Source organism: Plectropomus leopardus, chromosome 12, assembly GCF_026936395.1.
Source record: "Plectropomus leopardus strain MGB_pleo_1.0 chromosome 12, ASM2693639v1, whole genome shotgun sequence".
Classification (NCBI taxonomy): Eukaryota; Metazoa; Chordata; class Actinopteri; order Perciformes; family Serranidae; genus Plectropomus; species Plectropomus leopardus.
The window spans coordinates 14,420,513-14,446,702 of NC_142187.1; the positions used below are offsets into that span (position 1 = coordinate 14,420,513).

The 26,190-nt window shown below is 40.6% G+C and overlaps 2 protein-coding genes and 1 long non-coding RNA gene across 5 annotated transcripts in view; 2 read left to right on the plus strand and 1 right to left on the minus strand.

Moving 5' to 3' along the window:
• On the plus strand, positions 1–18,349 carry LOC121951891 (uncharacterized). Of its 3 annotated transcripts, none has more exons than XR_015778117.1 (4): positions 1–258; positions 1,175–1,338; positions 17,394–17,528; positions 17,715–18,347. It is a non-coding gene; the product is annotated as an uncharacterized LOC121951891 (long non-coding RNA). The 3 variants fall into 3 exon arrangements; XR_015778116.1 differs by lacking the exons at positions 1–258; positions 1,175–1,338 and adding exons at positions 16,440–16,595; positions 16,796–16,840 and having other exon boundaries at positions 17,715–18,349; XR_006106407.2 differs by lacking the exons at positions 1–258; positions 1,175–1,338 and adding an exon at positions 16,440–16,595 and having other exon boundaries at positions 17,715–18,344.
• Positions 13,585–26,190, minus strand: part of mfsd8l2 (major facilitator superfamily domain containing 8-like 2) — a 14,556-nt gene continuing 1,950 nt past the window's right edge. The window contains exons 3-11 of the mRNA XM_042498378.2: positions 24,640–24,702; positions 24,438–24,557; positions 24,114–24,193; positions 23,401–23,683; positions 19,444–19,517; positions 18,769–18,982; positions 17,697–17,819; positions 17,392–17,522; positions 13,585–14,414 (exon numbers count right to left, since the gene is read on the minus strand). Of these exons, the coding sequence (XP_042354312.2) occupies positions 14,334–14,414; positions 17,392–17,522; positions 17,697–17,819; positions 18,769–18,982; positions 19,444–19,517; positions 23,401–23,683; positions 24,114–24,193; positions 24,438–24,557; positions 24,640–24,702 (1,169 nt within the window). The 3' untranslated portion in view covers positions 13,585–14,333. The remainder of the gene's footprint in view (positions 14,415–17,391; positions 17,523–17,696; positions 17,820–18,768; positions 18,983–19,443; positions 19,518–23,400; positions 23,684–24,113; positions 24,194–24,437; positions 24,558–24,639; positions 24,703–26,190) is intronic.
• The window catches only part of kcnmb3 (potassium calcium-activated channel subfamily M regulatory beta subunit 3), a 19,359-nt gene continuing 11,876 nt past the window's right edge, over positions 18,708–26,190 (plus strand). Inside the window, exons 1-2 of the mRNA XM_088085204.1 lie at positions 18,708–19,012; positions 21,556–21,629. The gene's annotated coding sequence lies outside the window, so the exon portion shown is untranslated. The remainder of the gene's footprint in view (positions 19,013–21,555; positions 21,630–26,190) is intronic.

Here is a 26,190-nt window from a genome sequence, read left to right on the forward strand (position 1 = left end):
AACGTGTATCAGGTTAGGTTGCGTTGTACCGAGGTGAAAGGGCAGAGAGTCGGGCTTGGTTGAATGTGAATCAAAGTGGCAAGAAAAGCAGCTAAAATCAATAGAAAACTCCGTTAAAGATACTGTTGTGTCTCCGTGTGTCACTCAATGTTTTATGTTGACAATATAAACCACAGTGCGGATAAAAAAGGACGTAGTCCGCCTGTGGCATCGCACGCACGAGCCCTGACGCCTTTTCTAACGCACGTTTGTCCTTTGGTGAGTCGAATCAGCCGCTAGCTGTCATGCTAATTTTCGCTGTGTTAAACTCCGTTTACATGTGCTAAAAACATTAGCGTCTAGTGAGCGTTTGCCTCAGTGCTAAATTAGGGACATGTACAATCCCAGCTGTTGGCGACCGGAAGCATGACATTTAATAGGTTTTAAAAATGTTCTGTTGTGTTGGTGAAGTAAGAATACTGTCACTTATTTCGTTTTCATGCATATTTCTTTGAGCTAATTGCTGCAGCCAGGCGGCTGGTTAAGAGTACTTTACAAGTGAAGTTTTACCAGAAGCATGGGTATTTTTGTTTATTGCCAATAGGCAATTTATGAATATTTTAAAGGTGTGTTGAATTTACTAAATGTTTGCTGTTTGTGCACCTAAACCCTCTAAAGTAAATTGGCTTGATTTCTTTCAAAAGCACAGGAAAAAGGCCATTAGCAACACTACAAGAGATGACCTTAAAATTTGCAAGGAATTAGTAAAAACTTACAAGAATATTACCAGAGAAAAAAGAATTAAAGTAAAAGGAAAAAAAAGCTAGATAAAATAATATATATTCCTACTGTGACATAATTTTAAATATATAATTCTCTATTTTTGGGCTTTTTACACATTTTAATAATTCCTTCAATTTGCAGAACATTCATGCAAAATTGCTGATTACCTTTTTTGTAAATAAAAAATCAAACCAGTTTGTTCAGGTTTTAACATTTTTAAATGCTTGTGTAAGGTATTTTAATGCAGCACAATATAACTAATGTCAATCCAGGTTTCATAGGGTTAACTGCAGTTGAGTATTACAATTATAGCTCCTTAAGCTATTTTTCTTTGTGTGTTTGTTTTTTGATATGAGTGATATCAAGTTGTGATTTGAAGCACTGAGTTCATTTTATTATCTGTATTTTCTAGTTGATAGAATAAACATAGCCATTGGAGGAGATCCCAGAGATTTGGAAACTATGTCAGAGAGAACCATTATCCGGTACTGGATGGCGAGCCCAGCCCGAGTGAGTCTGAACCTGTTACTGCAGTGAGGACGCTGTGAACTGAACACCTACAGTATGTCAAGCACGGTAGGACTGAACTGTACACACACGCATACAGCTCTGAGGGAGAATTCAGGATTAAAGATTCAAAAAACTTTGTCTATCATATGGTGACAGAAAATTGCCTTTAGTTAGCGGCTCAAACAACATTTAAAAAAGCACTCACGTCCAATCACACAGCAGTTCCATAGACCTGGGTCTTAAATATGTTTATATTTTGAGGTGCACAGTTTATTTTTTTAAGTTTCTTATTTTATAAGTGAATCTGTGAATACATTTTCATTGCAATTTGAACTTACCTGTTGAACTTACCTTGGGAATTCAACTCATTTATCACTTTTTCTAAGCATTCAGTATATGCAAACAATTTCTATATTTGAGTCCTGTGTTTCTGTCCCCTATGGTTTTCTGTCCTCTTGGCTCTCGATGTAGTTTTTTGAGTGTGCTCCAGTCTTTACATGAACCTGTAACATCCCTTTTCTGTGCTCGGTGGTAATACATACTGGCTACAATAGTAACGTTTATTGCCTAAACCAGACTTTCGTAACGGTACGTTGATTACATGACTGTATGTTAAGGACGCAGTGTCATCCGAAGGGATGGGTATCGTTTAGATTTTAACGGTACTACTAGTCTTACCGATACTGCTCATCAATCCAGTAGTATAACAGTACTCTTATTGGTTCTTTTTGGTGTTTTTAAGGGGAAAAATGAAGAAAAATTCAGAATTGACATTGCTTTAGTTTCTATTTATGCAACAAGAGTATATAAATTAACATTCAGCAATAGCATTGTTTTGTACAAATCACTACTATAGACTCTAACATACCTGAGGTGGATGGGGTAACGGGAGGTGAAGTTTTACCTCGATGGTCAAAAACGGTGCATTTAAGTCAGATGTTTTGAAAGATTGCTCGTGTTTTCGGCCTTACGTGCAAGAGTTGTTGCACTTGTGGCACGTCTGAGAAGTGTAAGCAGGGCTTGTGTGTGTGTGTGTGTGTGTGTGTGTGTGCATGTGAGTGTGACAGAGTGGCACAGCTGACCCCGCCCCTCGCACATGCAGCAGGCTGCCAGGCTCTGACACACAGAACTCTCCTTCAGACTAAAGAGCAAAAATGCATCATAGACAAATGTCTTACTCCTTTTGTAGATTAGAAACAGAGTGGGTGAGATAAAAACTGTAAAAGATAATGTTTATGTAACCAAAATAATTAATCAATAGCAGTACCTTTAACGTCACAGCTCATCAATACTCCAATCTTTAATAATTTGGCCCTGGTGCCCGTTTAAAACTGGATTTCGGTATCCACCCCTAGTCATCTGTGAGGCGCTAATTTGTATGATATCATACAAACTGTTGTATTAGAATATGTTGATTGGCTATACCCTGACATTTTAACCCTAACTCTAACCAGTCTCGCTCCACAATCAGGAGCACAGCAGAGTGGGCCATTCCTTCTCTGTCGTAGCAAACTCAAATTTTCCAGCCTCACAGAGAAGCTAACCGTGAGTTACCACAAGCAGCAATGACACATTCATCTCAAAGTCATCAGTTAACACGCTCCCTTGATAAACTGAAACACTAGCGATGTCTATGGCAGCAAGCTATTAAACATCAGAAAGGATCAGAAGTTTCCATTAACAGTAGTTCTTAGCAAATGTAACTTAAGCAGAAGTAAATAATGCCTTTTTAAAGGATTATCTTCAGCAGTGGATTAACTCACGTTTGGTGCTCCAGTGAACATTTACAGCAGCAGGACATCATGTTGGATTGACTCAAAATAAACTACAGTGTTCATTAAGGGACATCCGGTGCAACTATGTGACTCATTGATTTGTTTTTAATAGTTTTTGAACAGGGGAGATCTATAGCACAGAGGAATAAGATGCACCGTATCAGGCTACAGCTACACAGGCTATATGTGTTAGTGCTATAAATTTCCTGTGTTTTGGTTTTTCCGTGGGATAAAACTATTGAATATCACCCGACTTATCCTTAAAGCCCGTTGAGTTTGTTATGCATAAATCCTTTTAATGATCAATATATCTTTTTGTTCTTTGCTGGCAAAAGCCAACATATTTGCGCTCCTTTCTGAATTTATGTCTCACCATTACTTTTCCTGAATCTCAACTGGAGACTAAAAACGCCCTCAGGGCCGCGAGCGTGAAAACAGCAAGGTCAGTATTTACTCTGGCGTTGGTAATATAAAGCTCATCTCAGCACTAGTGTCTCCAATTACGAGAGACCACTGGGCTGGCTGCTCTTCCTTAATAGCTTCCCTCATATCTGACACTCTTCATTTCACCTAATGAGAGTCTTCAAGATGTGAATAAAGGTATGCATATGATTTGGTACAAGGGCTGAAAATGAGATATGCCTCGGGGCTCACTTCAAACAAGACAAAAAATTACAGCTCAAGAGAAACTCTGTGGCTTCAAACCAGACATCTGTTCTTCGTCCCTCATTGGGGGCTGAAAGGAAGCAGCCCGGGCCTCGGTGCCAAGGAGCCTCTTGTCTAAATCTTTGCCAACTTATTTGTCACCGCGGCCTCATTGACTAGAGAAACAGCCAGCCACTCAGCCTAATGGCACGGTCATCTGTCGGTTCATCTCACAACTCGCAGCTAAAACCTTATGACACAGAACATCAGAGAGGAGTGCAGGAGGGAGACGGAGGGGAGTGAAACCGAACCCCCCAACTGGATTCACTCCTTGCTGTTAACACCGTAAAGTCGCCCAAAGTTTATTGCCTGTCCATTTGCAAGCAATCCAAAGAGAGGCTTTACTCTCCCAGGAAGCCTCAGAAAGCTCTTTAACTGCCTGACCTTCCTGTGTTTTTATGGAGCCGGGGAGCAATTTAACATGTTTTAGTTTCTCTGCTTCACCAAGCTAAGATGCAAGAAAGTGATATGAGGCAGGAAATCAGCATCAGCTATCTGACCACGGAGAAGGTCGCCATGCCTGCTACGCATATCTGCCCGAAACATCTCGACCCTTATTCGTCAGCAGCCCAGCCGGCCTCATGGAAGTCTGTCCAGCTGAAGTTTATCATAAACTGGGTTTAAAATGCATTATGCAATTACGTTGAAATCTAAGAGGCCTGTGCACTGTAAAATAGGACAAGATGATTTTACTTGTAGGGGAAAAAAAGTCTAGGAAACTGATTGCCATGATAAATGTAGGTAAATATAATTATTCATCTTTATTCATCTTTACTTTATATCTACTTGTTAAGTTTTTTTTATCCGTGCTTTGCAAAATTGTTTCAACTTAAAAATGACAAGTTTAATTAAATTAGTCATTCTAAGTGTAAGAGTAAGTTTACTGTGCTATATATCTGTATTCTGTTGGATGGCTGATCCTCTGACTTCATCTTCGACAAAAATCCTCTTCGTCATGTTCAAGTTAAGTCAGACTAACTTGATTTACTGAGGTTGATAACACTGATAAAGAACGAGGTGATTTCACTTGTCATTTTGAACAACTTTTACAAAACTGACGTAAATACAGCTAATTTTTAAGTAAACTTAACACTGAGATATAAAGTAAACATACAATTAAAAATGAATAGTTATATTTACGTATCTTATTCAAAGCATTTGGTTTGCAAGAATTTTCGAAGTAAGATCAGCTCGTCAGATTTTACAGTGTAATAGAGATATTTAAGTACACAATGAAGCTGGGGGCTGCTGGAGACATCTGACTGCGTCAACAATACACAGGGTCAAAGAAAAGAAGTCTCCAGAAGCCCGCTGACTCCTGAATAAAGAGACTGTCATGCAGCCACAGCTCCAGTTTATCTTTTAATTAACATCTCATACACCAAGACAAACACGGCATCAATAATGCAACAGTAACATGCTACAATATTAATGTCAGATGAAATGAGGTAATTAGACGAGGGGAACTATTTTAAGCACATGTCCGCCCCGGCTCGCAACGAGATATTCAGTCAAAAGAAAGAAGAAAAATAGAGCCGTGAGAAGAGGGAGAGCAGCTGATGCCATGTGTGACTGCGGCCAAACGGGAGGGGACAGAGGGCCAACATTTTGTTTGTCAGGACGAACAAATGGTGACAAACGATGGCAAATTGGAGTGAAGGCCCCCCGCTGAGCTATGGTCTGCCCAGTTGGGGTCCCAGTGGAACAGAGGTGCTAGCTCGGGAGAAGAAAGTGTATAAAGTTATCGAAATGTAATAAAGTTGGAGGCGTGGTGTGCATACACACACAATGAGGAGACGCCAGAGAAAGGAGGCTTTGGGAGAGTGGGAGACGACACACACACAAAGGCTCCCTGATTATCTAATCCAATGTCTCACATGAAAGAGTTGAGCCTCTGCCGGGGACTAAAACAGCATTTGGCTTAATCCTATAAATCTATATGATAGAGACAGATGGAAAGTAAGTTCTCTGTGTCTCTGGGAAAAAAAAAAATCACCCGCACCTTGTACCCCCGATTTTCGTTTTTGCGGGGTGAAGTGAAAGTGAAGAACCACAACAGGCTCTAAATAGAATCCAGGGGCCAGCTCCAGCCATGTACAAAAAGGTGTATATCATTTAATTGGCTGGATAAGACAACGATTTTTAATTTCCCTTGAGATCTGGGTTGCCAACTTTTGTTTTTACACCGCAGAGAAGAAGAAGTGCACTCAGAGCAGTGCCAGGAATTTACAATGTTCTCTTTTCCACGGGCAATGCTGTGTTTTTTTTCCCCTCCTCGGAGAGCACCACAGATATTGGATTAATTATGCAGATGTTTGACTATCAACCCAGATAAAAGACTCTTACTAGTCTGTGAACTTTAGCTCGTCTATGCTCTGTCTCCTAAGACCTATCATGGCATATGCTCTGGCACAGTGGACACAGCTTTTTCCTCTCTCTCTGCTTCTCCTTCCTCCCTCCTCCACACAGACAGGCCATTGTGTGCGGGCACAGATGAGATTTGCATGCATGTTAGACTGGATTACACATGCAGGCTCTGGGAACCTGGACCCCTGTGGTCTCCCTTCACTGTTTGGCCCCCGAAAACCGGCAAAGCTCTCCTTTCAATCTACAACTTCAAACAAATCTTACAGCTTAATTGGCTCAGGAAAAATCAGAGGTTACATTCCTAGATTTTTGGAGAGCGGGAGAAAAAGTTTCAGAGTTTCTTCGCAGCTGGTTTCAAAATCAATCTCATTGAGTTTTACATCCACCAGCGGTCAGATTCATAACTTGGGGAGATGAAAGTGCACGAATGGGTTAATCCTGTAAGTGATATGCATAATGAGAAACTTAATCCTTGATCTGAAGACGCCGTGTGTCTAAGAGGGTGGAGATTGCAGATAAGAGCAGCCAAATCTCCTTAAAAATAGCCAACATCAATCTGCCGGGAGATGCAACAAACATTTGATGAATTTTAATTTCACATGTCAATACTCTCCTTGATCATGTTCGCAAGTGCCTTTTTTCGGTCAAGCCTCTCCATCATCCGTCAGAGTATTTTTAGTACGTCTGTTGACAACGAAATAGCGCCCAAAGTGCCTGAAAACAGACAATAAAAACATTTCATCTCAAAGCACTTGTGTGTCATTACATTTATTCATATGAGCATTAAAGTAAATTGTCAAATGCTGTCTTCTTTAAGCAGCTAAGCCCCGTCGAGCCTCTCCACTCAGCAGGATTATAAATGAGATAGGATTTAATATTGATCCCCATCTGACCTCCTATGAAGTTCTCATCATTTTTGTAATATTCTTCACACACACTGTTAATGGGATCAATGGGCTCCCACATGTCCGTGTGCAGATAAACCCTGACCTTATCGCTGTCAGACAACAAGCGTGACCGCGCCTTCAAAGGAGGGTGAAATGAAACGTGAGGATTAGTTGTTTACTTGATATGTTTACGGAGAGAGTATTTCTTCATGCAGCAGGTTGGACGGGCCTGCATCCACCCATGAAAATAAGTTTGAACACTATTACATTTTGGTTCCATAGCACATTGAGCTTTGCTGAGTAACGCCACCTTCAAAGGGCCAGACCGTGAAATATTGGATAATTTTACCTCACACTGGAACGAAACCGGTTGATGAGCAAATTTACTGTCTGCTCTGAGGCTCTCTGCTGCTGCTGCTGCAGGAAAAAAAAACCTTTCTCCCTTTGCACAGCAACACCAGGTTCATAAGCAAGCCACATACCTAAATGAGGCTGATAATTATCTGAATATATTTCCATTGCTATTACAATGGGCTGCAATCAATGAGCGAGGCTGCCTTAAACTCGTGTATGTCCCAAAGGCATTAATTTCACTGAGGCATATGAGTATGGGGGAGGATGGTTGGTGTGGGTGGAGGCAATTGATTCAATGTATCAGAGGCAATGCCAGACGAATACAAACACACAGCCATGGGAGCTATAAGAAATGCAGAAGGGGGGTGGGGGGGCTACCTGTGAGACTGTACACATATGCAAACCCCCGAGGCCGTCACATGTGATAAATCAAATCATTTGCCTTCCAGCCAGCCAGTCCTGTTTTTGAATCTCAAGCTGCTTACGAGAAAGGGGACATGAAAAATTGTGATTCATCGATACCGAGCCACAAGCGAGCTGTCCCCTCTCTCTTTTCCCGCTCCCCTGTCAGCTCATTAGTCGCCCGTCTCTGTATTGCTATAAGGTGTGGATTCACAGTATTATGCCAGCTCACACACAGAATGCTGTGAATTAAATGAACAAAAACTTAATAATTGCATAATTGGTGGCAAATTTCCCTCTCTCTATGTCTGAGAGACAGGCCTCTTGTCAAACACACACACACACACACACACACACACACACACACACACACACACACACACACACACACACACACACACACACACACACACAATATTGGACTTGAGCCAAACCCTGGCAATGACATTCAGAAGTCGGGTTCTTAAAGGGACACTTTGCTGATTTTCAACCAGCTTTGTGTCGTAACAGTAAGGGTAGTTTCCTCCCGTCTCTTCTGCTCGTCTCTCGGCTCAAATCCGCTGCTGTTTTTCGCTGGCTGTAGAGCTGTTGCTTGAACTACAGATTGTACTTCTGCATTTTTGTATTCCTGCCAAGCCCCCAGGAACAGCGCCGGGATTTAAAGCCAATTTTGAATAGTGGCCAAAAGTGGAATTACATCATCTTGGTCCGTCACATGTTGCCATGGGGCCCAAAAAGACTTTTCCCGTGGACTTATGCGGTGAAAGAGATGTCTGTAAATCAGGGGGTACATTATTTTGAACATCAGAACCTGAGAAATTGCTCTTTTCACTATCTAGATTTGATCCATTTGGTCCCATAACATTTCAAAAGTCTAGAAGAGCTGAAAGGTTAAGTAATTTTGTCCCTGTTCAAGTTATCTGAGTGCTAACCGAGAAGTTAGCCATTTGGCCGCACTCAGCAGCCCTAAGCTTCTAGTTTGCTAATTTGCAATTCTGAAGATCCTATAGGGCAGTTAAATGCCCTACTGTGGAAAAAAAGCTTTTTTGGCTTCATGTGCTACTGAGAAATTTTCATAGAAATGAACTAGGCACTGCTGTTTAAGGTTTGTCTACACTATTGCCGGAACATTTTAGTGCACTATTTGGTTGTAATACGAGAATTTGTGAGTGTGCGCCATAATGATTTTTGTATTGTAAAATCGGAAGCTGAAAATGGTAAAACTCTGCAGCCCTGAGCAGATATTAATAAAGATAATGTAACTGCATTTCCTAGTTCTTGCATTAAGTGTTTTCAGAAACTGGGTTTATCCTTTCACTATAATTTAGGATGTTTGTTAGCAGCCAGCAGCCATATTGTTTCGTGGAAAAACGCTCAAGCTTGCATCAAGCTTCCACGGGAACGTTTATTGGTCCGTTGTGGCGCAGTGCATTGTGGTAGATTTTGTATCTCTGAAAAGCAAATGCTAAAGCCCCTTTTCCTCTGTTTCCTCTGTTCATGTTGCACCAATTTCGAAAGTATTTGCATCTTTCTCCTGCATACACAGCCCCATGAAAAGACCATCTTTCCAGCAGTAAAATACCTCTTTAAGTAAGCTACAGTAACAGTGAAACAGTAAATCTCTGACCAAGCTGGCAAGAAACCAACCGCTGACGTCTATTTAAAGGAATTTTTAATGAATTGCCTCCGCTGTAGAAACAAAATTACACCCTGAATAAATATATTCCTGTGAAATTAAATATCTTAATACATGATTTGTGGGGATAAATCTTCCCGCACAAAGTGTGGATGGCACAGGGGAGGGAAAAAAAGTGAATCATGTAATATTGCTGGCCTGATTTCACCCTCCCCTTCATATTTTTCACCAGACGATAACTCATCTATCATCTACGACCCATTAACAAGCGTCCTCAGTCCGGTTACAGTAATGCCATCAGGAAGAGAAGAGCCACTCTCTGCCCCTCTCCCGCCGCTAACATAATTGTTACACGCTGGCTCCAGTCAAATGCTGTTTTCCTCATTGTGACCAATTACCTTTATCTTTGTTAGATGACAGCGTCAATTTGCTCTCATAGCTGGTCAATGCAAAAAAGGGAAAACAGACCCAGATGAATTTCCCTTTGTAGGAAAGTGGATATGTTTTAATAATCATCAACTGCATGAATTGAGGTTAAAGGCAGAAAAAAAACACACCCTATAAATCGATTTTTTTTCCCCCAAGATTCAGGCCATGTGATAATGCATCAATCAAAAAATTGATTGCTTCCATACCCAGCCCCCCCTTATTCCTCCTCAGGTCAGCAATGTGTCACATGAGGCGATGAAACAAGAAAATTCAGTTTTCTATGAGAAACTTGATAATAAAACATTTTCATACTTTTTCTTTTTTTTTTCTTTTTTTTTTTTTTTTTTACAATTGAGCCTATTTCCATCAAAGCAGTTCCTTTTGGTCATGTGAAATAATTTTAAGTAAATAATTCAAGTAATTTAACTTGGTTATTTGGTGCGTAAGAATAAACACAGTGAAAAAGTATAAAGATATGATATAAAATAAGAAAATTTGCAATAAAATATGAAGAAATATAAGAATACGAATAATATGTCTGCTTGTAAAGTGTCTGTTTTTAAAGTATACAAGTACAAAAACATGTCAGAGAAAGCAGGTAGTAAGGATGTGCATTAATGTAACACACATGAAACAGACTGAAATCACATATTCTGCCTCTGCATAAGAAATACAGTATATTTGTTGAGTTACATGTTTTTCTCTCCTTTTTTTCCTCCCACTCTACCCTACACATCCCTTATGCTGTTTGCACTATTATAATGGCAAATGTTTGTGGTTTGAGGAATATGCACTGAACTGAAATTTACACACTTATAACACTTTTGTTTTTGCTCTGATTTTTTTTCTATTTTTTCACAGGTTTAAGTTAAATAGCTAACACTTTTTTCATGCATAGATATATTTCTACTAAAATTTGGTCACATTTTTTAGAAAAATCTGTGTTACTTAAAAGTTCTCCTAAAGAAAATCCATCTCAAAAAGAATCCATCCACCTGACAGGTGTGGCGTATCAACGTGCTGATTTTAACAGCATATTTACTACACAGGTGTGTCTTGAGATGCTCACTGTAAAAGCCCAGTCTAAAATGTGCAGTTTTTCCTAAGCTTGTGTTAACCACATACTTTATTTCTTATTTCATCAAACCAAGAACCCATTCAATAAACCCATTGGCTTTGAGATGAGGGAGCTTGGGGCGCTAAGGACTCATTCCTGGAGCGCTCGGTTGGCTCTCTTTCCTGTAGAGGAGTTCTCACTCAAAAGTGCAACATTATTACGACTCCAGCTCCTTGTTTAATTCATCAGAAACACGTCGTCCATGTGTACAAGTCAATGGATATATATAAATGGGAGAGTGTTGGGGACAAAAATACTCTGTGCTGCCTCAGGACAACAATATGCAGAGAGACAAACCACTCAGGCTTGGTGTAATCTGCACCTCACAACAGTCGAGGAAAAGACTTGGATATAATGTAGTCCAGCGTTCACAGTTCAGTTCATTCTACAGCAGCAAACACTCCAAAAAAAGCACGTAACACTGAAAAACAGTTAAAGCTACTAAGATATTTTTACACTTTACTGAATGGCTGAAATAACGGCATGTTGCTGCTCTTCCTTGACATGGCATGAAAACAGTTAGAAAGCAGCCTCAGCCATTTATAGTAACGTGGTAGTACAATATGCAGATGCTCACACTAAGGCTCTACTACACCTTCATCTGCCAGCCCCGCCATAGTAACCAGGGTTTCCACTTTCCAATTACATAATATTATTGTATTATCTTTGGCTTTTTACTCCACAAAACACCATCTCCATAGCGACAAACTCTTGTCCGTGCCCACAGAAGTAATTGTTGCCTGCCGCATCAAATGGTAGTTCTGTGTATCTTTAAAATTTCATAACTTGTGCGTCTATGCCTACCTTTGGTATATTTAACATAAAAGCCCAAGGTCTCTGACTTTTCTATTTATGGCCTTGGGGGGTTGTGTGCCGCCTCTATAGGCTGTTACATATCCGTAACATAATTTAGTGCACCAACACAATCTTCGTATAAAAGCAGGATCATCATGATGTAGAGAAGTAGTGGTTTTTCTGGTATCACGCAGAAAAACCTTTTTACTAATTATATAATAGCATACAATCCCTCCAAAGGCCCTAAAGCATATTTTTTTCATCTAGCTTTTTACTGTGAACGAAAGGGTCCTACATGAATGCACTAGTATTATCTTGTTTTGTTTATTTCAAATCAGAGATTTTTTTTTCTTTGTTTTTCTGTGCTCTCATCACTAGTTTGAAGCAGGCAGTGATTGGTTATAAAAAAGTGATGCCCCTTTTAAACAACCTGTTCAAGGCAGAAATGTTGAACCATTTTTCCACCTTGTGGTTTGCTATAAAAGGTATGATTGTGGAGTGGGGGGGTAGAGTCGTCTCTACTTTAAGCCAGTAGCAGAGATAGTAATAGCACTGAATCAACATCTGTGTAAAAGGGACAGCTGGCAGGATGGGATGAGCAGCTAGCAGCAGTTATCAGCTAACTCAAAAATGAAGAACAGCAAACAAAAATGTCTGCAAATTGGGAAGACATTGTGTTCGAGGAGTTCCTCACCCTCCGAGCAGACAAAATCCCATATAACAGAAATAGTAAATGCTTGTTATTGCCATGTTATGTCATTGTTATTGTTTACAAAGTGCTGCCCACATGTTTGTCACACTAGATGCAGGCACTGTTGTGTTGCATGCCACATCTCTTTTGCTTCCGTAATGCCGACATGCCGTCTAAAATCACACACTAGATCCGAATGAAGCTGCTGTTGTTTAGTTCTGTGTAAAAATGCAAAGGAGGCGTAGAGAAGGGACTGCACAGAGAGCAACAATCTCTGTGTAAAAATGGCTTCTCTCCTCTGCACATTAACATTCTATCTATTAAACAGGGGTTTGGGGAAATTTGAGACATCAAAAACCTAAATTCCAGTCAGTTTTCATGTACCAATTTATGCCTTTTCTGCATCAATTTGTGGAAAAAAAAAAAGATTGGACAAAAGTCCTTTGTGGCTTCAGTGTTTTTATTGGTGGGGACAAATGCACATGTTCTTAATAGTAAGGGGTACGTGTCCCCTGTGTCCTCCCTGAAATCTACACCTGTGCTTAGTTGTGTGAATATGTAATGTTATAGAAGATCAGGTAACTGAAGGTTTTAATGCCTCTGAAATGGTTGCAGCTCTTTAGCTGTTGTATAGGAGTTTCTTTAAGAACACAAGACCACAGGAATCATGCTGGAAAAGCGAGCTTGTTCAAAGAGCGTAAATTCAGGCTTGACCTGTTTTTTTTTTTGCACCCTGTTATCTCCCTCAAAATGTCAAGTACCTGAGTACGCAGATCAGGGCATGAAAGTACTTATATATATTATGTCCTTGAGTCCCAAAGATTAAAATTTCCATTTCAGGCGAAAAGCCTCTGGAAAGCCAAACATCACATGCTGAGTGGAGAAAACTGGAAAAGGTTACTGAGCCTTATCTGCAATTATGCAAAAACACAGAGATTGGCCAAACCCATGTTCATTGGTACAAAGAGAATCCACAATGCCTTGATGTTGCTCACAGAGCTGTGTGTAGCATACAGCACATCCTAGAGGAGAATATAGGCAAGAACAGCTGACTATACACAAGTCACACCTTGTCATGTTTTAAATTATGAATACAGGCAATTAAACTTTAAATCCCCCCCATAGTAAAACGATAGAGATGGCTAATTAACAAGTGCTTTTTAAATTTGGTTTTTAATGCAGGAGCTTCTCATTTGCACATTAGATATAGAGGAACGCTTTCAGATAACATCTCCCTTCTTCAGTCACATCCAAGGCTTTGTATTAACACTAAAAAAAACACAGTTTTACTCAACACTGCAAATATCCAGAAATCTCTAAAGCTCCACTTTATTTGACCCTCTTCTTCTATGAGCTGCACTGACATGGAGCTGCTAAGATGTTGACAACTCCACTTGTGCACCCATTGTGTCAACTGTTTTCATTTTCAGCTAGCTTTTTTGTGAGGAAGAAAGACTCAGGATAAGAAATGAAAAATTTGGTACATGGGTCACATGGAAAAAAACCCTACTCTCTTTATCTTTTCATCAACACCTGGGAATATAAATAGTTCAGTTTAAAAATAATGGCTTTCATCTTCAATTACACCTCTGAATATTCAATATGAGAGCAATGGTGCCCCCTTGTGTAAAGTATAATTAATAGTTTGATAGTGATATGCATCATAAGGTAGATTCAAATAAAATCTGATAACAGGGACTGTGCAACGCTTTCAAACATTTAGTTTTTTTACCTGTGTGATCACCTCTATGGCAGGCTCTGAGGTACAGTAGGTGTTTTCAACATTTTTTATTCCACGCTCATACAGTTTCCTCTGCAGTAAACTTGTATTGATTCTCTCAGAAGTGAAGGGCACTCCTCTGTCCATCTTTAGCCTCTCGGGCTCTTCAGACAGGCTGCAGCTCTATCCTCCGCTGTCAGAGCTCTGGGCGCACTGCACCGCCCTCGGCTCAGCAAGGCGGTCGTAGGACAGCACTGTCATAACCTGCAAAAATGTATAGTGAGATCAGCCTTTAGAGAGAGGAGAGCAATAAGTGGAGGCTATTGCAGCCATATATGTGCTGAGTTAAGGGTTTTACTCACAAGTGGCTGCTTTTTTTCAGTTTGGGTATATGAATAGATTAAAATAGAAAAGGGACATACAGGGTGGGGAAGAAACGAAGAATCACGAGGTGAAAGCACGGCAAACAAGAAGAATAGCTAAGCATTTGGGGCAATTCACTTTCACTTTCTTAGAATATGTAAGTTAGATATGAAGATTGGCGTCACTCTTGTCTGTACGGCCTGCCTTACTCTGCCTCTGCCTCTTACCCTGATATTCTTTCCCTAATCAGTCCCTTTCTTGCCTAACTGAAACAAGTACTGGCCAGCCACAGAGAGTAGGGTAGTTCATTTCTTTGCTATCCTAGAATTTGCAAATTTGTGTACAGTAAACATAAAGCTACAGCCAGTTAGAACAACAAATGTTATTTTTTGAATTTGTATGGATTAACCTAAGCTACCATTATTGTCAATCAGCCAAAAAGTGTAAGAACATAATGGCATATTGGATATCGGCAAAAATACAATACTGTGCATCACTAGATTAAACAAAATAAAATATGTGAGTGAACTTTAGTGGTGCAGGTGGATGGATTTTAAATATGAAGCTAGGATACACACACAGCCATAACCCAAAGGGATTGTTCCTGTAAGCAGTGGTAGCTACTGTTTTCATAGCCTACCTGCAGAGAGCATTGTTCCTACATCTCCCATTTAACACCAGATCGTTCTGTATTGAAGTGGGAAGTGGTTTGTCCTGTATTTTTGTGCAGAGCTTATTCTAATGCTTACACACTTGCACGTTTTCACACGTTTGGAATGACATGATAAAATAATGAAAAGCAGAAGAATTTTGAGTCCAGAGAATTATTAAATCAGAATGACACCTAGAATGACAGGTCTGTCACTCAGCGTCAGTATAAGGTATCCCCGTCTATCCCTGTCTGACTGCATTCTCAACCTACAGGAGAAAATTGCCCGTTATAAAATAAACTCAGCAGCAAACCTTTTAATTCATCTTAGAGGTAGAGTATGTGTAACTGATTTGCCGTACCTCTTTCATATCATATAAAAATGACTGCCCAAACTTATTTAATATACTGCTACTTTACATTACTGATATTACTGAGGTATGCTGCAAAATTCAGAAGTATGTTTCACTCAGTTGAACTTCAGTTTGATAAATAAGCAATTATAAAATGTCTAAACTGCATCGTTAAGGCAGACAGGGCAGCTTTAGCTGGGGAACATCGTGTTAACTTCATTTACATGGAGCTAAAATTGGTGCTGAATTATGTTAAATGTTGGACGAACGTGTTAGTGTCTGTTTATGAGTTGTAAGAAATCATAAAATCTTTTAGAAGGAGTAGATGTTTACAGTAAGCCAGCTCGGGCTCTGTGAAATTTACCAACACACCTGGTTAAAAAGGTAAACAACCGATGCTTTGAGATGGCTGTCAGAGGTATGATCACATTATCTCACATTATCCAGTCTGAGGAGCATCAGGTGATGTGTGCCATTTCTCAGTAGTTTTGGGAAAGAGGATGAGTGTACTGTTAAACCGTTTCCACAGGAAAACACCAGCTCTGGGTCGGTAATGGAAGTTGCGTCCATAATGAACTCATGGTATCATTGGGGCGAGGAATAAGGTGGACAGGCTACGAGCATGACTTAATCGGGAGGTGAAGGAGACGCTAGTGATGCGCAGACAAGATATCTGCCAAGCTGCAGATGCAATGTCTTGTCAAGCACCCTATGTTGTGTTTTTCCCTGTTTTCATTCTTAAGATTTATTTCCTGTTTTACTCTGTTACCCTGTCACCCCTCCTCTTGTTTCAGATTCCCACTTCTTGCCCTTGTGTGTTTCCCATTTCTGTGATTGTCTGACTCGCCCCGATGTGTTTCACCTGTGTCCAATTATCGCTGCCTCCTTTAGTCAGTGTGCTCCATGCTCCCTGAGCCAGTTTGTCTATGTACCTCATGTCAAGTGTTTCAGCAGTTACTGGTGTTAGTGTCCCTGATTTTCTAGATCCGTGCTCATGTTTTTGACCCTGTCATTTGCGTAGGTGTTTTTGTATTGTCTACAATTGTGTCCGCCTGCCTGCGTACCAAACCCTTTTGTGAAGTAAGACTTTTGATTATCCGACTGAACTGTCTCTCAAGTCATGCACTTGAGTCCTGCACCTCTGTGAACAAGTCTTGGCAACCAGTTGTAATTTAGCAAGTCATCACTGCATTTCCAGCAGCTTTTAAGCTGTGTTTAGCAACCCATTGCTGTGTTTCCACCATGGAAAGTGCCACATAAAGCTGTTCTTTTTTTTACAGAGACATTGCTGCATTTCTACTCAGGATTGTACCACAAAAAAGCGAGTATGTTAAGCTAAAACATGTTCTTTCCCCAACCATCCCTAAGCATTTTTTGGGTCCAGACTAACTACGGCATAGTTAAAACAGAGTTTCAACTTGTAATGTATGTGTGATTTGCAGAATCTACAATGCCAACTTGTTTCTTTAGCGCTTGGGTTTAACTATAACATGTTAAAGAGTGAGCTTTAGGTACTGGTAATAAGATTTTAAATAAGAAGCTACAATAAGAAGTTGCTTAACCTAGCGCAAAGACTGGAAACAGAGAAAAAAACAGCCTGGCTAAAAATTCTCACACCAGCACCTCTAAAGCTAACTAATTAACATATTTTATTTTGTTTGTAATCCTAAAAAACGTCCTTTGGATAGAGCCAGGCTTGCTTTATACCCGTGTTTCCAGTCTTCATGCTAAGCTAACCAGCTGCTGGCTCATAGTTGCCATAGAAACATTGTATCAATTTCCACATGTCACTCTTGGCGAGAAAGTGAACTCTTTAATTTATCATGTTACCAGTTTTCTGATGTCATTATACTCAGATGAGCTGTGCTGTACTTACAGTGATCATTACGAGGAGAGCTAGCATCATGCCCAGCATTATGTACAAGTTAGTGGTCAGTCCTCCAGCCCACAAAGGACCCAAGATGGTGGCCAGGCCCCCAACTGAGCGTCTGACACCCTGGCTGAATCCTTTTGGTGAGGAATTGCAAAAGAATAAAAAGGTTATTTATTTCAAGTGCAAACACAAAAATATGGCTACAGCACGTACAAGTATGACTGTTTCTTTGCATCACATATGCTGTGCAGCAATCTGTTGCTTTAATCTGTTCAATCGTGCAAACAGTGACTGTAAAACAAGCCAACCTTGTGTTTTCTCTGCAGTGACTTTAGAGAAGAGAGACACCTGAGACACGGCCACGAAGGGAAGCCCCAGCAGCTGCAGAAACACTCCGACGATGAAGGCCGACAGCTCCCATCCATATCCACCTGGCAGGGGTGGACAGATAATACCCTGGTATTTCTGAATTATAGTAGTTTGCCCCTATATTATGTATACGAAGCATATATTTAAACACTGTCATTTAACACCAACTTTCATGTACATAAATTAATATATAAGTAGTTCTTGTAGCTATTGTAATTTTTGTTGCTTTTTATTTCTGATTATTTCTGTGGTGGTAAGGATTCAAAGTGTGTGTCAGATCGTACTTCAGTTATCCATCCCTTCTTCTCTCCATTTTTAAGTCCCTTCCACAAATGGGTTGGCACCACCACCAGAGATAGCTCTATCTGAAAACTAAACCACTGCCAAGCTGGCAGCCACTAGATATTTGTTCTCTGCTGCTTTGCACCATGCACATGTTTGTGTGAGTGTGTGCCCACTCAAACTGTTGGATGTCCCTGCATAAGCTGAAAGTCTGTAATCTTACAATCAAAACGCAATTTCACCCAATCAAACATGTCTCGTAGTGGTCCAAGAGAAAAGGATGTATTTTCCTTCAGGTATCTGCCTTTAAGGTTGTGTTTCTTTCTTTGGGTCTTTTAAGCGTAACTGTAACGAATAGCAAACAAAAGTAGGATATGCTTTAACAAAAAGCATTTTTGTCTAATTAGATTACTGTAATCCTTTTATATGTACTCAGGCACTCCCCAGCTCCAGCACCTGTCACTTGTAATCAGAGCGATAAATGTGACGAGCTGCAACAGACGCGGGCCAACATGAACATACAGGATCCAGCTTGCCTGTGTGATCTCCTGCTGGCCTGCCAGAGTCTGAATGATATCATTTACGGGGCACATTCAATTCAGCCAGAGTGTAACCCAATATGCACACCACACCAACAACAGTCGCTCAGAGATGATTTGGCACAGAACGCAAGGCATTTTTGTGCGCCTTTGCATTCGTGTTTGTATGTTTTCCCGGACAGGTTAGCACCTCGGGGGTTGCAGAGGAAGATGAGGCACCAGATACAAGCGGTGCAGCAGATGACCAGGCCCACGGCCAGCACGGCGCGGTCCGCCACCTTCCTGCTCAGCCAGCGCACGAACAAGAAGCCCAGGATGACCTCCACCCCGCACAGGCTGTACATCAGGCTGTTGCCCAGCTCGCCAAAGCTGAAGAGGCGCTGCGTCAGAGGAGTCACCATGGTCTGGGGGATTTTAAGAAAGATGTTCACAAGGTCAGACAAAGAGATTCAGTCGGATTTAGAGGAGGAGATTCTTATTAGAGCTGAAACGAGCACCTTTTAAGTCCTTCAAAGACTGGCTTTCAGTCCAGATCAAAAGAACTGTTCTGTTTTGATATTGAAATGATTGTATAATCCAGGTCGGCACTGTGCGACTATTCAGTCGCAACAGTTTAATGAGAGGAGGAAAAGGGCCTCTTCATGTTTATGTGTGGGACATAGAGACTGATTATGTGCACTTGTTACATCAGTTTTACTCCGAGTGTTAAGCGATTCTTGATTATTTTCTCAAAGTAACAGCGCAGGTCTTTCCAGGTAAGGCTCAGATTGATGCCGTTTCTATGAAACTCGGAGTAAAATAGTGTGACACTGTGTGAAATGCTTGGAAACCCTGGCTGATGGATCTCAACGGTAGCTGCTCTTACCTCCAGCGCTGTCTGATTGAAGAGAGTGATGAACTGAGCCGTGAGGAGAACAACCACCTCCTCTCTCAGGAACTCTGCAGTGGAAGACAGACAGAGAGAGAGAGAGATCGAAATAAAAAGCCAAAGAGAAAATCATAAAACAAGCTCAAGTGGTATCATTGATTTGAAGGTTTCAGCTGGCAAGTTGAGATAAAGAAGTTTAAAGAGAAAAGAAAACTTATTAATTTGAGAGTAATCTTAAAGGGGTAGTTTGGATTTTTCAGTGGGGTTGTATAAGGTGCTCTTCCATTCTCAGTACAGCATACAAATAAACTGATGTTGTTGTTGTTGTTGTTGTTTGTTTTTAGGTGTCTAAAATACTTTTTGCTGCCACCTTCATCCACAGAAGTGCATTGCTTAGCTTCAGTGTCCGCGCTCCTTTCTGCTTCTCCAAAGAGGTGTTGCACTGACCACCATCTGCTGTAGGTACTACACTGACTATGCATAACCATCTCATACAGCCCTCCTTTAAAACATCCAAATTATCCCTTTAAGCCTGAAAGAGGCTGATGAATCTGGCGAGTTGCTTCTTCAGTCCAATAAACTGTCTTTTTTCTAGAGATAGCCTCAGTGAGAGTTCTTATGTCCAAAACATGAAACACAAGAAAAGAAAAAAAAGATTTTAATAAATTCCAAAATTCTGATACCAGCTTTTCCTGGAACCAAAACTCCCTTATGGACTTGGAGAGGAGGTAAAATGAGCTGGGCTTGCTGCTAAATTTGGAAGTCTGTGCCAGATGGCTGCAGGAAGGGCTTGATATTACAGCGTGTGATCTACTGTGGTTCAGTTCTCTGTGTTCAGGGTTTTTACTATCATTTATATGACTTTATTTCTATAAACTGCTGCATATACAGAATGAACTGTACGTGTAGTATACGTATTCATAGTTTGCATGTATTTTAATGTTTTTGTGTGAGTGTGAGTTCACAAGTTTATGTAGCTATATTTAAGTTGATGGATTTAAACATTATCTTAAGGCTTTAAATGGGCTATCAGGAGATTCACTGTTGAATCTCCATGCAGTTTGGGGACTTGGAAGAGAGAGCCTTTAAAAAGTCAGCCACCTGTATATGAATATGTGTGTGAATGGGTAAATATGGCATGTAATGTAAAGGCTCTTTAAGTGGACATATGGCTAGAAAGTCCATTAATCATTATCATCATTATTAATATAGTATTAAAATAGACTAGCACCAGAGGTCTGTTCTGTTAATTATCTGATATTATTATCCCTACAGTGTCAAAATGGGAGCAAAGTTTTACAATATTACATTTGTCCAATTCAGTATCCAAACTAAAATAAAAATATTAGGAAAAGAAAGTCCAAAATGTGTTTTTTTTTTAAAAAAAAATAAAAAAATATTCTGAACCTGCCCTTGACCTAAATGCTTTTTCTTGAATTCTGGTGACCTCAGAGGTGTCACCAAATGAACCAGCATCCCCAATTTAGTTGAAATGACATGTAAGATGATAACTTTAAACCTTTCACGGTTCCCAGAAGTCAAATCTGACTTCCCTCCACATCTGGAAATAAACAATTGTAGTATGCCCTAACTATATTAGAAATGTCATGTTTTTTTTCAAGAAGTGCGCCATTTTCACAATATTTGGAGTTTATCCACTGCTCTATATAGCAAAGACAGAGATATCCAAATTTTCTGGATCCTACAACTTCCATGATGCAACTTGTCTTTCAGTAAAGCTTTCCAACCAGGTAAACACCCACATCTTTTACTCCGTCACCCCAATTATAAGTCTTCAAGATCCAAGAGCCAAGATCCTGTGAGAGCCATTTCCAGCAAGCCTTTATAATTTCCAATTTTTTGTGAGTCACTTTAATGCATCACCTGATCTAGTGTCTCAGGGTCTTCTCATTAAAGGCAGGTGTACCGAATTTGTTGAGCAAGGAAAAAGCCAAGAGGGTACAATCTACAGCTGCTGTGTGTTTGGTTAAATTTTAGTTTTATTGTTTGATACATTTGTTTACTGCCCCATTCATTTAAATGTATTTTCTGCAAAGGCCTGTTTATGTTGGGGAAATGATTTTTATTTATTTATTTATTTTTTTTAAGCCTCGTCCAGCAACTCTCCACACATCCTGCAAATCAACTGGCACCCGGAGCACCCTGGATCATCAAACAAAAGGGTGAGTACAACAACATACAGCGAGTTCATCATATTTACCATTTACAAACTTGTTTAGAGGCTGCAGTCACCACTTTAATGACATCAAGCATCATTGTTTAGTCTATAAAGTGAACAAGAGAAATGTTAAAAAAAAATTGTTTCCGAAGAGTTGCATCCTGTGAGATTTTAGCAAACTAAGAAGTTTAGTGTAAGCTACATTGTGCAAAATGAATAACCTTGGGTACAACATCAAGTTTGATGTATGCATACTGTACGTTGCCCTCTGAATGGCAGGCTACAACGTACGTTCAACGAGGTCAATACGTAAGAACAAAACGTCATTGGCGTGCGTCATCCAGCTACGCCGCTGTAGCAGTAAGAGCAAAATTAAAACAACAAGCATGAATCAAGCCCTTGCTGTGGAGGCATTTATGCGTGCCGAAAAAAGTCTGAAGAAGTGGAGAAGGAGGAGAATGTGGCCGCAGTCATGCCAACTTGGCATGCCAATTTTGCAACAAGTGCTCAAAGTATTTATTAGCATTTACTAGCATTTAGCAGTGTCGAGCTGATCATTTCAGTCTGCATATCTGTTGGTTGGTCAGCAGACGGAGGTTGTAACAGCAGTCACACAGTGTGATGTTCATCCCAAACTTCTGACTGTAGGACCACCATTCAAGAGCCTTGACCAAAAACATAGTGATGTTTCTTTCAAGTTGGTCATCTTTCAGTCGGGACAGCCCAAAATCACACAGTGTATACCAGACTTTAGAGGCCTTCTAAGGTGTTGTCTTGAATTGTGGAGTTTTTTAAGCAGCTCTAGTCCCCCCCACCCCCACATTTATGTTCCAGACAGTAGAGTGGCGTTAACCTTTCCATCTAACACTTAATATTAGTGAATAAGCGTATCTCCCAAAATGTTTAACTCTTTCCTTTAATCCTTTATCAGTTGTTTATAAATATTTTCCTTGTTCCAAAAAACTCTTGTTCGTGATGCACAATCCCAACCAGAAATAAAAAAGACTTGATGAAAGACACAGAGAGTGAAAGAGCTGCCTGAGTTTCAAAGATTCTTCACTCATGCACAAAAAGTCTGGAAGAATCAATAATTCAAGAGAGCGAATACCAGACGCATTGTAACAGCTAACAGACACTCCTACAGTGTGTGTGCAAGAGCTGCAGACATCCTCCAGTTTTGCTCCTGCGTGAGTTTCTGGTGTTGTAGATTTTCTTCAAATCAAAAAGGGGATCAATAAGAAGGATGTTGGCCACATTTCCAATTCTGTCTCCATTTCATCCACGAGTCAACCGCAGCAAGCAAGTCAATAAAAAAAGGAAGTCTGCCATCCATCCATTTGCCACATCTTCAAAGAGTGAGAGAATCGATTTGAAGGTTTGACACACACGTACACACATACACACAGACTAACAAAGTACAGAAAAAGTTAATCAATAACGGCACACAATCACTGCCTGCATCCCATGTAAACTTACTATGACACAAATTCAATAGGACACCTGACATCATACATATACATGCACACTCTGACATAAACCAGACACACACACACAGGTCCAATCAATATACAGAGACTCTGATCCGACATGCCACACAGGATTCCTCAGAGAGACCTGTGTGTAAGTACGTGTGTGTGTGCATGCAACCAAACCAACAGTTGATAGGAGACAAGTGCATTGGCAGTGACACCTCTTCCTACCTGAACCTTACAAATAAGTCCGAGGACAGCTCACAATCATTGCACGGGACAAGCAGTCAAAACCAGCTCGCTCACCTCTGCTGGCGCTGAAGTTTTTGAAGGGGTTCGAGACCGACAGGGCACCGCGGACGGGCTGCATCTCAGATGAGGCGGAGGTCTCCAATTGGTCGGTGCTGACAGCTCTGTAGGTGTTCACCTGCTCGTCGTCGGACCCCATCAGCGGCATCTCCTCTTCGTCATCCTCGTCTCGTTTCATCTCCACCATCACTGCGCCCCCCTCTGAGCTGATGGGTGGTACATCCCAGTGCGTAGCCAGCACGACAAACTGGAGCAGCACCCACAACAGGCACATGAAGATCTGAGAGTGAAAACAGAAAATTCATTTCTGTTTACAGCATCAAAATCCAAGAAACTATCAGGAGAGATAAAGTGTTTGATTTATGGAGGAGAGTGCTCAAGACATAAAGTAACCTGGCACAGTGCGATAAAAGGACTTGCAGTGTCAAATTATGTGGAAAAATGGAAGTAGGCGTTGGAGCTTTGTTATATCTCATTTAAGCTACATCCGTTCTACAGGTATTCCAAGACTCATGAGATGGAAATAGATCGATTTGGGTTGTTACGGGCCTGAGTATTGCTGCGGGCGTTTTGTATTCTTCTTACTCAGAGAACAAAGAAGAAAACTCCAGGAGGAGAGCAGAATGTAGAGCGACTATTTCTGAAGGTTGTTTCTGTATTCATGAGGCTTTTGGAGAACCTTAGATTACTGATTATCTGGATGCTGTTACCCCAGGAGACGTGTATTTGTTCACAACAAAGGGCCCCAGTTTGAAATCACACAGCCGCAGGAACAGGTTGAACGCTGGCCCTGGAGAGACAGGAGGAAGAGCTTTAGAGATGGAGTAAAAACAGAGTGGTGTGTGGAGACTGTAGCCTCCACATCTGTGATTTCATTGAATGTCTCCCTCTCACAACTGAAACTGAACATCAAAGAAGACATCACATCCTTCCACATCACATCCTCCTGGTGTCTGATATTTCTCAGAAGACAGAGGAGGCAGAGGGAGGTGAAATGACACCTCTCTCTGTGAGATGAAGGGAGAGAAACTGACCCACAAGGAGGCCAGCTTGTCGACAGGCCATGATGGCTGCAAAGATGCCGGCGCGCTCTTCTGGCCGAGTGCACCGAGTCAGGAAACCGAAGATGGAAGAGCCCGCTCCTGCACCGATACCTGAGAGGAAAACACCGTCCTTCTGTTACACCTTCACAGCATGTTGATACAGTGCATGTGAGCGTGTGTGTGTGTGTGTCACCTGCAACAAGCCGACTACATAACAACAGCCACTTTGAATATCCAATGAAATACATGAAGTTACCTGAGGACAAAAAAAAGAAAATTATGCTGACACGTGCCTCACTTGATGGCTGTGTTTAAAAGTATAGCAGAGAGGCTAAAAGATGAAATATCTGGATTGGATATATGGATTGCAGGGGAATTTTGGACAGGCATTCACTGTGATGAATTCTAATGACTTTTGTGATCCCTGGACCATTTGTTGTAAAAAGGAGTGTACTATTCATGGTCACTAACTGGAACTTGTGGAGCTACCATCATGCATTGCACATACATGGGATAAAGAGGCTAATATACAATAAAGGCATCAAATGAAACATAAATATTTCAGGGACTATTTATATGTCTTTTCACAGAATTACCTATGAAGCCTGTAGTGAATAATGAATGATGTATTTCTCACAAAGCCCAAATTTGAGCTACTGCAACCACTTCTTATGTTATCTTTTGAGTGAATGACAGTTACCAGTGGTTATCAGACCCATAGATATGGTTTAGAAGGGGCCTGCCAAAAGTGAAGCCAAAACATTTCAATCGCCCCCTGGTGTCTGGCTGCAGTATAGATCATAAACCCCACCCCCTCCATTTTAGTGGACCCAACTAAAACCTCACACAACATGCCGAATATAACTTTCCCAAAGATGGTTTCTGTCAATTTAGCTTGATTTTTGCTCAAGTGAAGTTTGGTTTGAATAATTTTTTTGATGCTGAAAAAAGGGGATTTTTTTCGCTATGATTGACAGCTGTGTTTGCCAATCAGTGTGCATGCGTTCAATGGCACTGCTTGTGTTTGGTCTAATGGGTGTTATGGGTTGAATCTCGATACTGTTGAGAATGCAAATGCGTTGACTCTGGCCCCAAATAACATCACCATCTGAGATATTTTGGCTTAATTTTTTTGCAGAATGAGTAAGTGGAGACACGTCTCCATCTTTATGTAAAATCTTTGGTTCAGACGGCCACTGTCAGCTAGGGCTGGGAAGATATACTTATCTTCAGATTTGATACAATCATAATACTTGGTTTCCAATTTGACATGTATGGCGATTTTGAAATATTGCGATTCCACAAGTATTGTGATTTAATATAACGATTTATTGCACTTTTTGTTTACTTTTTAAACACTAGACGATGGGGAAAAGTTGAATCATACACTACACTAAAGACTGTATATTATGAGGCGCATTTCCAAAAACAATGCACATTTCTTTTCAGTCAGTCTTTCAGACTTTTATTTCAACAGCAGCATTATATACAGCATAGGAAAGAGGAAGTGCCTCTTTCAGGTGTATTTTTCTAATAATAATAAATAAATAAATCTAATAAATCATCCTGCTGCCTTCTCATCTATTCATTCTGCATTCTGGTCCAAACCTGCTATTCCTCAACTGTGACAGGGCTGTTAACCGGGCTCTAAACCTTCTAGTAAAGGCAGCAGGCCCTGTCGTACCCATATCTATGAGGCTGATAACACAGTGGTGTAATAACATTTGAACAGCTACAGTTTGAC